Source organism: Bos indicus, chromosome 7 (assembly GCF_029378745.1).
Source record: "Bos indicus isolate NIAB-ARS_2022 breed Sahiwal x Tharparkar chromosome 7, NIAB-ARS_B.indTharparkar_mat_pri_1.0, whole genome shotgun sequence".
Classification (NCBI taxonomy): domain Eukaryota; kingdom Metazoa; phylum Chordata; class Mammalia; order Artiodactyla; family Bovidae; genus Bos; species Bos indicus.
In genome coordinates, this window is record NC_091766.1 from 43,896,856 (window position 1) to 43,908,665 (window position 11,810).

General features: G+C 60.0%; 1 protein-coding gene across 1 annotated transcript; it reads right to left on the minus strand.

Annotated features, from left to right (window-relative positions):
• Positions 1-522: 522 nt before the first annotated feature.
• Positions 523-8,805, minus strand: ABHD17A (abhydrolase domain containing 17A, depalmitoylase). Its single transcript, XM_070793569.1, has 5 exons — positions 8,650-8,805; positions 4,682-5,218; positions 3,502-3,696; positions 1,103-1,282; positions 523-1,001 (listed from the first exon to the last, which is right to left on the minus strand). The coding sequence occupies exons 2-5, from the start codon at positions 5,011-5,013 to the stop codon at positions 776-778; spliced, it is 933 nt and encodes a 310-aa protein (XP_070649670.1). The 5' UTR covers positions 5,014-5,218; positions 8,650-8,805; the 3' UTR covers positions 523-775.
• Positions 8,806-11,810: the final 3,005 nt, after the last annotated feature.

Here is an 11,810-nt window from a genome sequence, read left to right on the forward strand (position 1 = left end):
CCCGCGGAGTATTGAGCTCAGACCAAGGTCCGGAGGTGTGCTGCAGGAGTGCTCCTCGTGACCCCATTCCTGGGGAGGCCGCACGGAGCCTCGGACCTACCACTGCCCTCCACTGGACGCAAGCGTGCAAGACTCTTCTTGATCTTCCGCGCAGGGGGAGCTAACCCTAACCCTGCGAGGTCTACCACACGGGTACGGAAGGGTGTCTGTCTCGCTGAGGGTCCAGAGTAGTCCCAGCCTAAACCCGCGGGGGCCACTTCCACCCTCAGGGTTGTCTTGTGGACAGGGAGCCAACCACCCTCCCCAGGCGTGCCCTCGGAGCACGCAGGGTCCTGGATTCGAATGCTGTCGCCCCTCCATCACCACCTAGGCAACCGACAGCCTCAAGGACCGGAACTCTGACCTGGCATCTGCAGTTGTGAACTCCCCTGGAGGGTTGGGGACAAAGCCTGGTCCCGCCCCCGTCTTGGGCTCGCTGAGCCCCATGGAGAGCACGCACAAGCCAAGAAAGGGAAAGGAACCTTAAAATTTTAAATCTTTAATTTCTGTTTTCACGTTTTTCTTTCGTTTTGCTTCCAAAAGGAAAGGTGCACATAGCTCCGTCACCTGTACATTGTCCACGGCCCAGGGGCCGGGGCAGGTCCCGACCCCTGCCGGCCGGCTGCCTCTAGGGCGTTGGGCGCCCGGGGGTTCACATGCAGCCCCCGGGGCCGGGGCAGGGTCCGGGCGCCGCCTTATTGCTGAGGTCCTGGCGCGGCTCGGGCCGGCCACTAGGCTAGGCGCGCTGGCTGGGGAGCTCCTGGGAGATGAAGCGGCGCAGGCGCTCCAGATACTGGCTGTAGAGCTCGATGTCGTTGTGCCCGGCGCCCTCCACCCACAGAGGCTCCACGGCCTTGGGGCAGCGCTCGTAGAGCGCCAGCCCATGAGAGAAGTCGATCACCTCGTCCTCCGTGCCGTGGATGATGAGCACCGGCGACGTGATCTTCGACACCTTCTCGATGCTGCGGGGCGGGGCACGTTAGGCCTCCTCGCCCCGCCCCTCCAAGGTCCCGCCCCGCCCTAGTCCCCGCCCCCGCCCCGCTCCACCCCGCCCCGCGCTCACTTGGGGAACGCGTCAAAGCAGTAGGTCTTCTTGGTGTCCGGGAAGGCGACGCGCATGCCCGAGGTGAGCGGCGAATGCAGCACCACCGCGGCGCACTCGTAGCGCGAGGCCAGGTCCACGGTGGGCACCGTGCCGATGCTCTGTCCGTACAGGACAATGCTGTCCGGGCTGATGCCGTACCTGGCGGCGGTAGGGGCAGGATCAGCAGCGAAGCAACTCACACACCCCTCCCACTCTGCCTGTCCACCATTCTCTGCGCTGGCTCCAGGAAATATGATAGGGTCCTGGGACCCTCCCCAACCTGCCAGCACCGAGGGCGTTGGCTCAGCAGGGGAGGCAGGATCCCCAGGTGTGAGGAGAACTGATTGCCCGCAGCCCAAACCCTCAGTTTCGATAGTATGTACTTGGTCACACCTGGGCAGTACACCTGTGTAGGCCCTACCAGCGCTGTGGTTCCTGGAGACAGGTCCCTGGGGCTTCTTCTGGTCACCCGGCCCTCCCGACCCATACACACACTAGACCAGGGCCACATGCAGAACCTGCTTGGAGCCTTCCTGCCGCTGCAGTTCGAAATTTGACAGCCCTTCCTGGTCCCACTGCAAGGGGGCGTGTCTTCCCTTCACCCTCACCCACTCCCTTGGCCTTGGGGAATGAAGACAGTTCCTGCCCAATTATCTCAGCCAGTATGCAGCCCCTCAGGTGCTTAGTAAAATGTCGGTGAGCAGGAAGTGGCCCCTGAGGGCAGTGAGTGGTCACTACCTCCTTCCTTGGGCACCTTTCCTACATAGTGGTCAGGTCCTATGCCCCTTTCCCCCCTACTCCACACACAACTCCCAGAGCACCACCTCAGCGCAGCTCTCCTGACCACTCAAGGACTCACCACCCTCTGGGTATAGGAGGTCTCCATGGCCTTACCTCCACACACCCTCAGCTGTGATCTCAAAGGGGGTGCCCCTCTTCCAAGTGGCCAGGGCACTCGGGCCCCTGGGCACCCAGGGGTCATGAGCACCTGTCCTTGCCCTCTGGCCCCAACCTCAGGCCTTGGGGATGCCACCCAACCTTGTGCCAACCCCCCTTGGCCACTCCACCCCAGTCTGCTCCCTGGTTTGCCAGGAGCACCGCTGTGCTGAGCACCAGCACGGTCCTGTCACCCAACTCCAGGCAGGACTCCCAGCTGCACCTGGCTGTCTCCACCTGGACAAACACAGCAGGTGCTGGATTCCACAGTTTTTCCAGCCCTTCCCCACCCTGCACCACTGCTTGGGCCCATGCCTCCCGCCCTCCTAATGATTCTCAATTGTTGGGGCTGAGGAACAAGGTTGCTGGAGGTCAATGCTGGCAGCAGGACAGATGGACGGATGACAGAGCTCAGAACCCTCACCCTTCGGCAGGGCATGATTCTGCTAGCAACCCCCAGCCAGCGGGGACAGGCTGAGGCAGCTGAGTGTGGAACACCTGCACCAGGCCACCCAGCATGAGTCCCCAGTACCACAGAGGTGCCAGGGGACCCTGTTCCCAGGGCCTGCATCAAGGACTCCTGGAGCATCACTACAGCAACCAGGGCCCTGCCTCCCCAGGGCAGGCTGGCTATGGGCCCTGAAGGAGCTGGTCGCACCAGTTGGCTAGGCAGGGCCGAGGTCAGGCCGCCCTGGGCAGGCAGAGGGCACCACCTCCAGGAGGCTGGGGGTCAGGTGCTCCCTCCAGGGCAGCATGGGGCACCAGGCCACAGGCTGTGTGTGCTGACTCTGAGACTGAGCCACCAGGCTTCAGTGAGCAACCATGGAGTGGAAGGGGGTTGCCAGGACCTGGACGACCAGGGTGGTGAGCTCCAGGGGCAGAGGCGTAGACAAGACCACAGGGACTCTGTCTGAATCAAGCCAGCAACTGTGGCGGGTACTGTGCCTGGGGAGGCCCCAGCCTCTGCTAGCTGACCTCCCACAGGGGCTGTGTTGGGAACTAAGCTGTCTAACAACACCTCTAGGCCCAGAGACCCTCCCCAGAATGAAGCCAAGCTCCACAACAAGGGGTCTGGCCCCTCCCCACCCCTCAAGTGCTCCCTTAGGTGTGGGGATCTCCGAGTCTTTTCACACCACCCTCACACACCACGTACCAGGCCCAGGAGAGGTCTGAGTCCTCTGCCTAACTCCTCCCTCCAGGCAGAGCCTCCGTTCCCATGGAGAGAAACCCAGGCCCTGTCCCTACCCCTCTCAGACTGGGGCTCCCAGGAGGAGATCACTCCAAGGAGGGTGGAGGGCCCCATCCAGCCTCCCTGCACACCAAGCAGACAGAACTCGGGTCAGGCTTCACCCTGCAGCCCCCTACCTGGGCTTCTTCCCACAGGGTCCAGTCACCTGTGAGGAGACGCGCACCCTTGCCCCCCCGTTGCAGCCAGGGCTCACCTGGTGCGCAGGGCCTGCCAGGCAGCGTCAATGTCAGCGTAGAGGTTCTTCTCGGAGGGTTTGCCGGAGCTCACGCCATAACCAGAGTAGTCGTAGGAGAAGATGTTGCAGTTGATGCGTGTGCCTAGGCCGATGTAGAAGCTGCTCATCTGGCCCAGGTCCACTGCGTTGCCGTGCGAGAAGAGAACTGTGTACCTGGTGAGGCGGGGAAGCACAAGTCAGAGGGTGATGGAAGGAGGGGGCTGGTGCCCTTATAAAAGGAGCAGAGAATTGGTTCTACTCACTGGGACTTAGGCCAGGATAGACAGTGAAGCCTCAGGCTCCCCATCAGCCAGGGGACCACCCAGTGTGAGCCCGAGAAGCCACAGTGACCTTCACATCGATGGCCCTGGGTGGCAGCTGCCTCCCCCTGGAATCATTCCTGATGGAGAGACTCTGAGAGCCTAAGGATGGTGGTTCATCTCCCTGCTGCTCTGAACCTTCCTGGAGGATGAGACTGCGGGGGCTCCGACCACAGGGAGGAAGGCCAACCCCTGTTCACTGCGGGACGGCTCTTCCCTCTCCATGGGAAAGGACCAGAGCCCTTATCTCTGCCCAGGGTCCCACACGGCCCTGCCAGGCAGTCTGACCAGTCTGGATCCTGGTTGACAGGCTCCCAAAATCTTCTTCCTCCAGCACCACTGGGCCCTAGCCCAGCCCAGCCGAGGTAAAAGCCTGCCCTTTGGACCTGGCCTCCTCTGCAGGCAGAAGCAGCTGGAAGGCCCCACCTCTGTGCCACGCTGGGGCTCGGGGAGTCAGACCTGGCCCCAGTTGCCAGCCTAGTCTCAGGGCCACCACCTGAAAGTGGGTGCCAAGGCCTCACTGGGCACTCAGGGCCCAGGAAACTGACCCAGGGCATATGAACACTGATACCCAGAGGCAGGAGGCTCCCAGAGAGGGCCCCCAAGAGGCTGCATGTGGAAGGACCCCAAACAGTTTCTCGGTGGCCGTGGGCAGATCTCACCTGCTGCTCCTTGGCAAGAATCATCTCTGGGACACCCGCCCACCCAAATGGGCTTTTGCTGGCTCTGGCCCTCTGGTGGTCTCCATGGGCCGCAATGAGAGGCTGAGAACAGAGCATATCTGGGGCCCCCATCCCAGTTGGCCCCTCCACCACAGGGGTCATGTCTGCGCGGCTCACCTGGCACCAGGCACACAGCGCACGTACATGCAGGAGATGCGGTTGCCCCGGCTGCTCTTGGTCAGGAAGACCTCGATGGTGTCCAGCTCACGCTGGCTGTACTGGAAGTCAGCGCGCTCCATCAGATGGAGTTTCCAGCGCCCAGGGGTGCCAGCTAAGGCCCGCAGGTTCCCTGAGGGGGCAGCCCCGGCCCCACCAGGCCCGGGCTCAGGCTCAGGCACCAGCGAGTAGGTGGGCTCCGGAGGCAGGAAGGCGAGCTTAGCGGCAATGCGACCGGGGCAGGGCGGGCAACAGAAGAGGCAGCAAAGCTCGGTCACTGACAGGCCGTTCATGGCGGGTGCCGGGTGCCGGGGCGGGCCTCACCCGGCAGGGGAGGGCTGGGGGTGCTCGGAGACGCGGGCAGGGGACAGGGCAACCCCCGGCCACCTCCCCAGATAAGAGCCCCGTTAGGAGGCTGTGGCACAGCCCCATCGCGGTCCAAGCTGAGCCCTCAGGAGCCTCGCAGCCTCGCGTGTCCGTGTGGCACAGAGGGAAAGCCTGTAGGGGGACAGCATGATGTGGGGTTCCCCTGGGGCTCCCACGGGTCCCAAGCCCTGGGCCTTCCCCTCCGCCCAATCTCCACAGCTCCACCCACTGCCCCACGGCCTGGCCTGCCCTCCCTGGGGAACCAGCCTTCCAAGCGACCCTGGTGGGACCCAACCAGCCCCCTGCCTGCTACCACACTTCCTCAGCCTGCAGGTGACTCTTGCCATTTAACCCCATTCATCAGTCCAGCCTCTGCCTGCAGGCCGTGCTGGGTGATCAGCACCCTGGCTACCCAACTCTCCCCAATACTGCCCCTGACCCAGGTCCAGGGAGACTGGTACCCCCAGACCTCTGTCCACACAGCTGGCCCAGACTCTCCTCCACCCCCTCCCATCTGCCACCCCCAGGTGACACAGCTCAGCCAAGGGAGGACAGACTGCTGACCACAGGGACCCGAGAGCATGCTCCCAGGGCCTGCGATGTCCGGAGACAGGAGCCCAGGCAGAGGAAATACAACAAACAAAGGCTCTGGGAACAAAAGCAGGATACATCTCCAGGCTGGGAAGGCCCAAGGAGCCGGGACAATGGCTCTCTCCTGTGCTTGGGGCCAGGCCGCAGTGGGGGTTGGGGTCCACAGGAGCCTGGGGCACCTTCCCCTGCTCCGCCAACTTAGGGGTCTGTGGCCTCGGGGAAGTCACTTAGACTCCCCAGGCCTCAGTTTACACTTCCATCAGTACAGACACCACACAGGTCACAAAGAGAGTAAATGAGATGAGGGGAAAAGAGGTGGGACAGGCAGGGCTCAGGACAGGCACAGAATGTCCTGAACGCTATCTCAAGCAGACTACAGCTGAGCTGCTAAAGCAGCTATACTCAATATGCATGGAGCTGCCAACAGAGAGGCTGGAAGAAAATACAGAGGTCTGAGAAAAACCTACTCACTTACTACGTTGTCCTTACAGCCTAGAGCGAGGGAGGGACACACGTTCACAGCTCACTGTTGGCAGCAGAGCACCTGAGCCTGTTCTGTTTCCCGGCCACAGCATTTGAAAACCACTGGGCCAGGGCCACACGGGTGCAGAGCAGGTTGGTGCAGTCCAAGGCCCAGAAACACACCTGCCTGCTTCAGACCTGTGATCTGAGACCGGGGGCCGCAGAAAGCTACATCTCACAGTCACTTGGATCAGGGGCACATGGAGGGGTGTGGGAGAGGGAGGCAGGGACACAGACGGCCTCCAGGAGCCCCCAGACTCCCAGGTGGGAGATTTGTGTTACGTGCAAGCATGTTCAGAAGGGAGAGTCTATCACATTGGTTCTCAGACCAAGGCAAATTTATGCTCTGGGGACATGGGCCAACCACTGGAAAGACAGCTATGGTTGTCATGACTTGCGGGGGTTACTATTGGCATTGAGTGGGTGGAACCCAGGGATGCTGCTCAACACCCCACCATGCCCAGGACACACTCCCCAGAGTGTCAATCAAACTGAGGCTGCTCCAACATATTCTCAGAGATGTCCAGGCCCCAACAGGTTGACATTCCATCGGTGCTTTGATGGCGTGGCAGGTCTGGAGTTTGGGCAGCAAGGCGAGGCTGGTTTTGAGAGGGAGGCCTGGCTGAGAGCCAGTGGGCAGGTAGGAGGCCCCTGGAGACCCGAGGATGAACAGGCACCCCAAGATGGACAAGGGCCCGCTGACCAAGCCAGAAACCAGGATGCCATCCTTGACACCTCCCTGTACCCTCAAGACCGGCCCATCACAGGGCTTGCTGACTGCCTCTCTCCCTCCCACCACCACCTGGGGCACACAGTCTTCTTCCTTGCTGGTTCCCCCCAACCGTCGACCACCGCCACCCTGTTCCATGCCATTCTGCCCTCTGCAGCCCAAAGATCTCTTCACAACACAAATCTACCAGCCACTGGGCTGTTCCAGGGGTCCCACTATTTTTATGATGGAGATCAAATCCCTCACCACCGTCTGCTGTGGCCAACCTCTCCAGCCTCCCTTGCTCATCACTAACCCACTTTCCCCAGATGAACCACACTGTCCTCTCCTGCCTCAGAGTTGCAGCCCCAGCAGTTCCCCTAATTGCACGGCCTGGGCTCCCTGTCCCATCCACCTTTCACATCTCCCAGTGCCCTTCCAAACAGGTTAGTCCCTTCCCCACAGGCTCTCTAGGCTCCAGATCTGACTCCACAGCTTGTATGTATAAATTCAGCCTTCACCCCACGCCTCCAACCAAAGAGAAACTCCATGAGGGCAGTATCACCACCGGTTCTCACTCAATCAACACTGGCTGAATGAACAGACAAAGGACCGGGGGGAAGGGGGGGCTCTACAGTCTGCCATGCCTGACAAGAGAGCGGGGACAGTCTCTTCTCAGGCCTCCCAGACCTGGGACCTCCCGCAGTCTTACACGGATATCAATGAGGGTGCCAGATATCAATGAGAGTGCCGGCCCTCAAACTGCAGAGCACACCTAGATGCCTCATTCACTGGGCAGGCACTCCCAGCACTCAGAGCCCAGTGATTCTGTCCACAAGCACATATCCGGCACCCCGCTGCCAGGCCCAGTGTGGGCTCCTGGTATCATGAGGATCAACAAGGAGCCAGGCAGTTACAATTCTCCAAGACGACCTAAATACGGACAACTGTGACCGCACCTCTCCCAGTCAGTCTGAAAGGCGCCTGCAGAGTGCCTGGTGACAGCGACCAGGACAGCGGGGAGAGGTTAAACCCCAGAGGTGAGAGCGGGTTCCAGGAACTAGGGGTCCTGGACTAGACAGACTGGGAGGAATAGTGAGCAGAGGGGTCCTGGAGAGAGCTGGGTCAGGCCCCGCCCGTGAATCCTGCTGCAGAATTTGGGGGAAATTCATCCTGGGGGAAACGGGGAGCCTAAGGAGTGGGGGTCTGGGGTCTAAGCCCATGGGTTTGGCGCTGTGCATGGTGCCCTGGTAGCAGCCTGCAGATGGGACTGGAGCAGAGGCTGGGAAGCCTGCCCAGGTGTCCAAGCCGGACGCAGGACGCCCGCGAAAGGGCAAAGGTGTCTTGGAGATGTTTAGGAAGCAAGGCTCGGCTCCGGCTGCTGTGGCGGGCGAGGGTGTCAGGCTGGGGCATTTGTTCGGGGCCGGGGGTCAGAGTCCGCGGCTCGGACAGCGCACTCCTCGAAGGCGGGGCCGCGTCCCCGGGAGGGTGAGCGCATATCCCACGTCGGAGGACTGAATGGACTGTGGACGTTGCTCTGCCAGAGTCGGAGACGCTGTCCCGCGCCTGATCAGTGGTCCTCCACCCGGGACCGCAGCCGCCCCGGGAGTGCGGGGTCTCAGGGACGTCCGGCCGGACTGCCCCAGCCTCGCGGCCCGGCCCGGCTCTCCAAACGGCCGCGGGAGGCAGAGACCGCGGGAGGCACTCAGAGCCGCAACGCCAGCCCCTGCTTCACACTCACCGCCGCGGCCCGCGCCACCCGGCCCCGGGGCCGCGCTCCATGGCTCCCGGCCGCCCGCCCGTCAATCCCTCGGCGCCCCGGACCGGTCCCCTGCGCCGCCACCGCCGCCGCTCCCCCGCGGGCGGAAGTGAGCCTCACTCCCGCGGCCGCCCCGGAAATGACGTGCAGGTGTGCGTGGGGAGCCGGAGGGGCCGGGGGCCAGAACCGGGAGCAGGCGCGGCGCGCGTCCGGGGGCGGGGTTAACTTTCATGGTGGGCGGGGCGATTGGGTGGGCAGGAGCCGAGCTTCAGGTTCCAATCAAGGTTTCTGTGAGTGGAGACTCATGACCGTTCACTTAATCCTTCTCTTATTCCAGGTCTAGGACTCTAGTGAGGAACTCTTCTGGTATCAAAATTTACAGGGGGCCAAAAAACTCAGTGGGGCTTCCCAGGTGGCGCTAGTGGTGAAGAACCTGCCTGCCAGTGCAGGAGATGTAAGAGACTAGAGTTCCATCCCTGGGGTCTGAAAGATCCCCTGGAGGAAGGCATGGCAACCCACTCCAGTATTCTTACCTGGAGGACCCATGGACGGAGGAGTCTGGCGTGCTGCAGTCCATAGGGTCGCACAGAGTCGGACACGACTGAAGCGCTTTAGCACAGAACAAAAACCTCAGTGGTCAACATAAGAACTATTTTAATGCACTACTAAAAAAACAAAGTTTTGGGACTGAGCGACTTCACTTTCACTTTTCACCTTCATGCATTGGAGAAGGCAGTGGCACCCCACTCCAGTATCTTGCCTGGAGAATCCCAGGGACGGGGGAGCCTGGTGGGCCGCCCTCTATGGGATCCTACAGAGTCGGCCACGACCGAAGTGACTTAGCAGCAGCAGTAACAGCAGGCCCCTGGCTGGGATGATTCAGCCTTTATTTCAAATCTTTATGTGTTGTTCATCATGGGTCCTTTTGCATCACTTTAGGCTCCCCCTCCCCACGCCCCTCAACCAACCACCCCCACCCCCATCACCAGTTCCCTGGTGGCTCAGTGGTAAAGAATCCGCCTGCAATGTAGGTTTGATCCCTGAGTCGGGAAGATTCCCCTAGAGGAGGAAATAGCAACCCGCTGCAGTATTCTGGCCTAGAGAATCCCATGGACGGAGGAGCCTGGCGCTACAGTCCATGCAGTGGCAAAGAGTCCGACACAACTGAGCACACACACACATTAGGCTTTTTCATTGAGCATTAAAATATTAGGGTTTCCGACTGTCTCCCATTCAGCTCACCCTGCGGGCAGGGAGACAGCGGCTGGTGACACAGCTGAAGGCAAAGCAGATGGACAAGAATGAGGCTTGGAAACAAAGTGGCAGTGTGGCTAAAGGTGACCCGGGCGGTCAGGGCAGGCCTTTCTGAGGAGTGATTGGGAGGAAGACAGAAAAACTGGAGGCTGACAGTGCCTAGTCAAAGCGGGACAGTGAGTTAGTGGGACAGCCTCGGCCTTGGCCAGGCCAGCCTATCGCAGCTCAACATCCGCCCCACCTGCTACAGGCAGCCCCGGCTCCCCGTCCTCCCCCAGAGAATCTAACTTTCAGCTTCATTTGCAGAGATAGGCCTCCCTGGCCAGTCCTTCCCCAAGGCCCCATTCCCTGGGGTCAGCTGCCAGGAGAGGATTCAGGCTCAGGATTGGACACTCTCCAGAGGTGGTTTCCAGCTGGTTCCCTCTGACCCCCTGCCCAGGCCCTAGCTGACCTCCCTCAGCTGTGTGCTCCAGGGGGCTGTCCCTGGGTGCCTGGACACGCCCCTGCCTCAGCTGTCCCCTCAAGGCTCCCGGCATCAGCTGTCCTCCTGAGGTCCAAATGTCACACCTAAGCCAGGCTCCTTCCATTTCCTTGTGCCAGAACAGGAAGAGGCCTGTCCACAGCCTTCCTCCACACTCCCCCACCCCACAGCCCTATCTTCCCCTCCTCCCCTGGGCTAGAAAGGGCCAGAGCTGCTGCAACACCTGAAAGCCCAGCTTCTCCAGGACTGAAATGCCCCAAGGGGAACATCTGTGTGTGTGTGAGGGGGTGGCCAGGAGGAGGGGATAGGCTTAGTCCCCACCCAAATGGGGCCTGCCCCACCCCTGCGGAGTTCCCCCACCCACCAGAAGGCATCCAGAAAAGATGAAGGCACTGCTGTGAATTCCCCAAGGTCTCTGAAGGTCAGTCCCAACACCTTCCCTTCCCAAAGCACCTGCTTGGTGTTGCCCAGCACCTACTGGCCCATTTTCCCCACCTCTTTGCCCTTGCTCTCTCTGCCCCAGCCAAGCCACCCTTGAGAAGTTTGTCCCTGGTTGTTCAGTCACTACATTGTGTCCAACTGTTTGCGACCCCATGGACTGCAGCACTCCAGTCTTCCCTGTCCTTCACCATCTCCCGGAGCTTGCTCAAACTCATGTCCATCGAGTCAGTTATGCCATCCAACCATCCTGTCCTCTGTCATCCCCTTCTCCTCCTGCCTTCAATCTTTCCCAGAATCAGGGTCTTTTCCAATAAGTCACTTCTTTGCATCAGGTGACCAAAGTATTGGAGCTTCAGCTTCGGCATCAGTCCTTCCAGTGAATATCTAGGATTGATTTCCTTTAGGATTGACTGGTTTGATCTTCTTTCAGTCCAAGGGACACTGAAGAGTCGTCTCCAACACCGCAGTTTGAAAGTGTCAATTCTTCAGTGCTCAGCCTTCTTTACCGCCAGCTCTCACATCCATACATGACTACTGGAAAAACCATAGCTTTCACTATACAGAACTTTTTTGGCAAAGTGATGTCTCTGCTTTTTAATATGCTGTCTAGGTTTGTCATAGCTTTTCTTCCAAGAAACAAGTGTCTTTTAATTTCATAGCTGCAGTCACTGTCCAGTGATTTTGGAGCCCAAGAAAATAAAATCTGTCACGGTTTCCATGATTTCCCCTGTCTATTTGCCATGAAACGATGGGACCAGATGCCATGATCTCAGTTTTTTGAAAGTTGAGTTTTAAGTCAGTCTTTTCTTAAAACTGGATGAAGCACAAGGTGGAATCAAGATTGCCAGGAGAAATATCGATAACCTCAGATATGCAGATGACACCGCTCTTATGGCAGAAAGTGTAGAGGAACTAAAGAGCCTCTTAATGAAGGTAAAAGAGGAGAGTCCTTCCGCAAGGCCCCATT

What these genes read in the sequence shown, in the direction of transcription:
- ABHD17A (XM_070793569.1), bottom strand. Translation starts at nt 5,013, where the DNA reads ATGAACGGCCTGTCAGTGACCGAGCTTTGCTGCCTCTTCTGTTGCCCG. An exon ending in CGCTGTGTGCCTGGTGCCAG is followed by an intron (nt 3,697 to 4,681) that starts GTGAGCCGCGCA and finishes CCGCCTCACCAG; the next exon opens with GTACACAGTTCTCTTCTCGC. An exon ending in TGCTTTGACGCGTTCCCCAA is followed by an intron (nt 1,002 to 1,102) that starts GTGAGCGCGGGG and finishes CCCGCCCCGCAG; the next exon opens with CATCGAGAAGGTGTCGAAGA.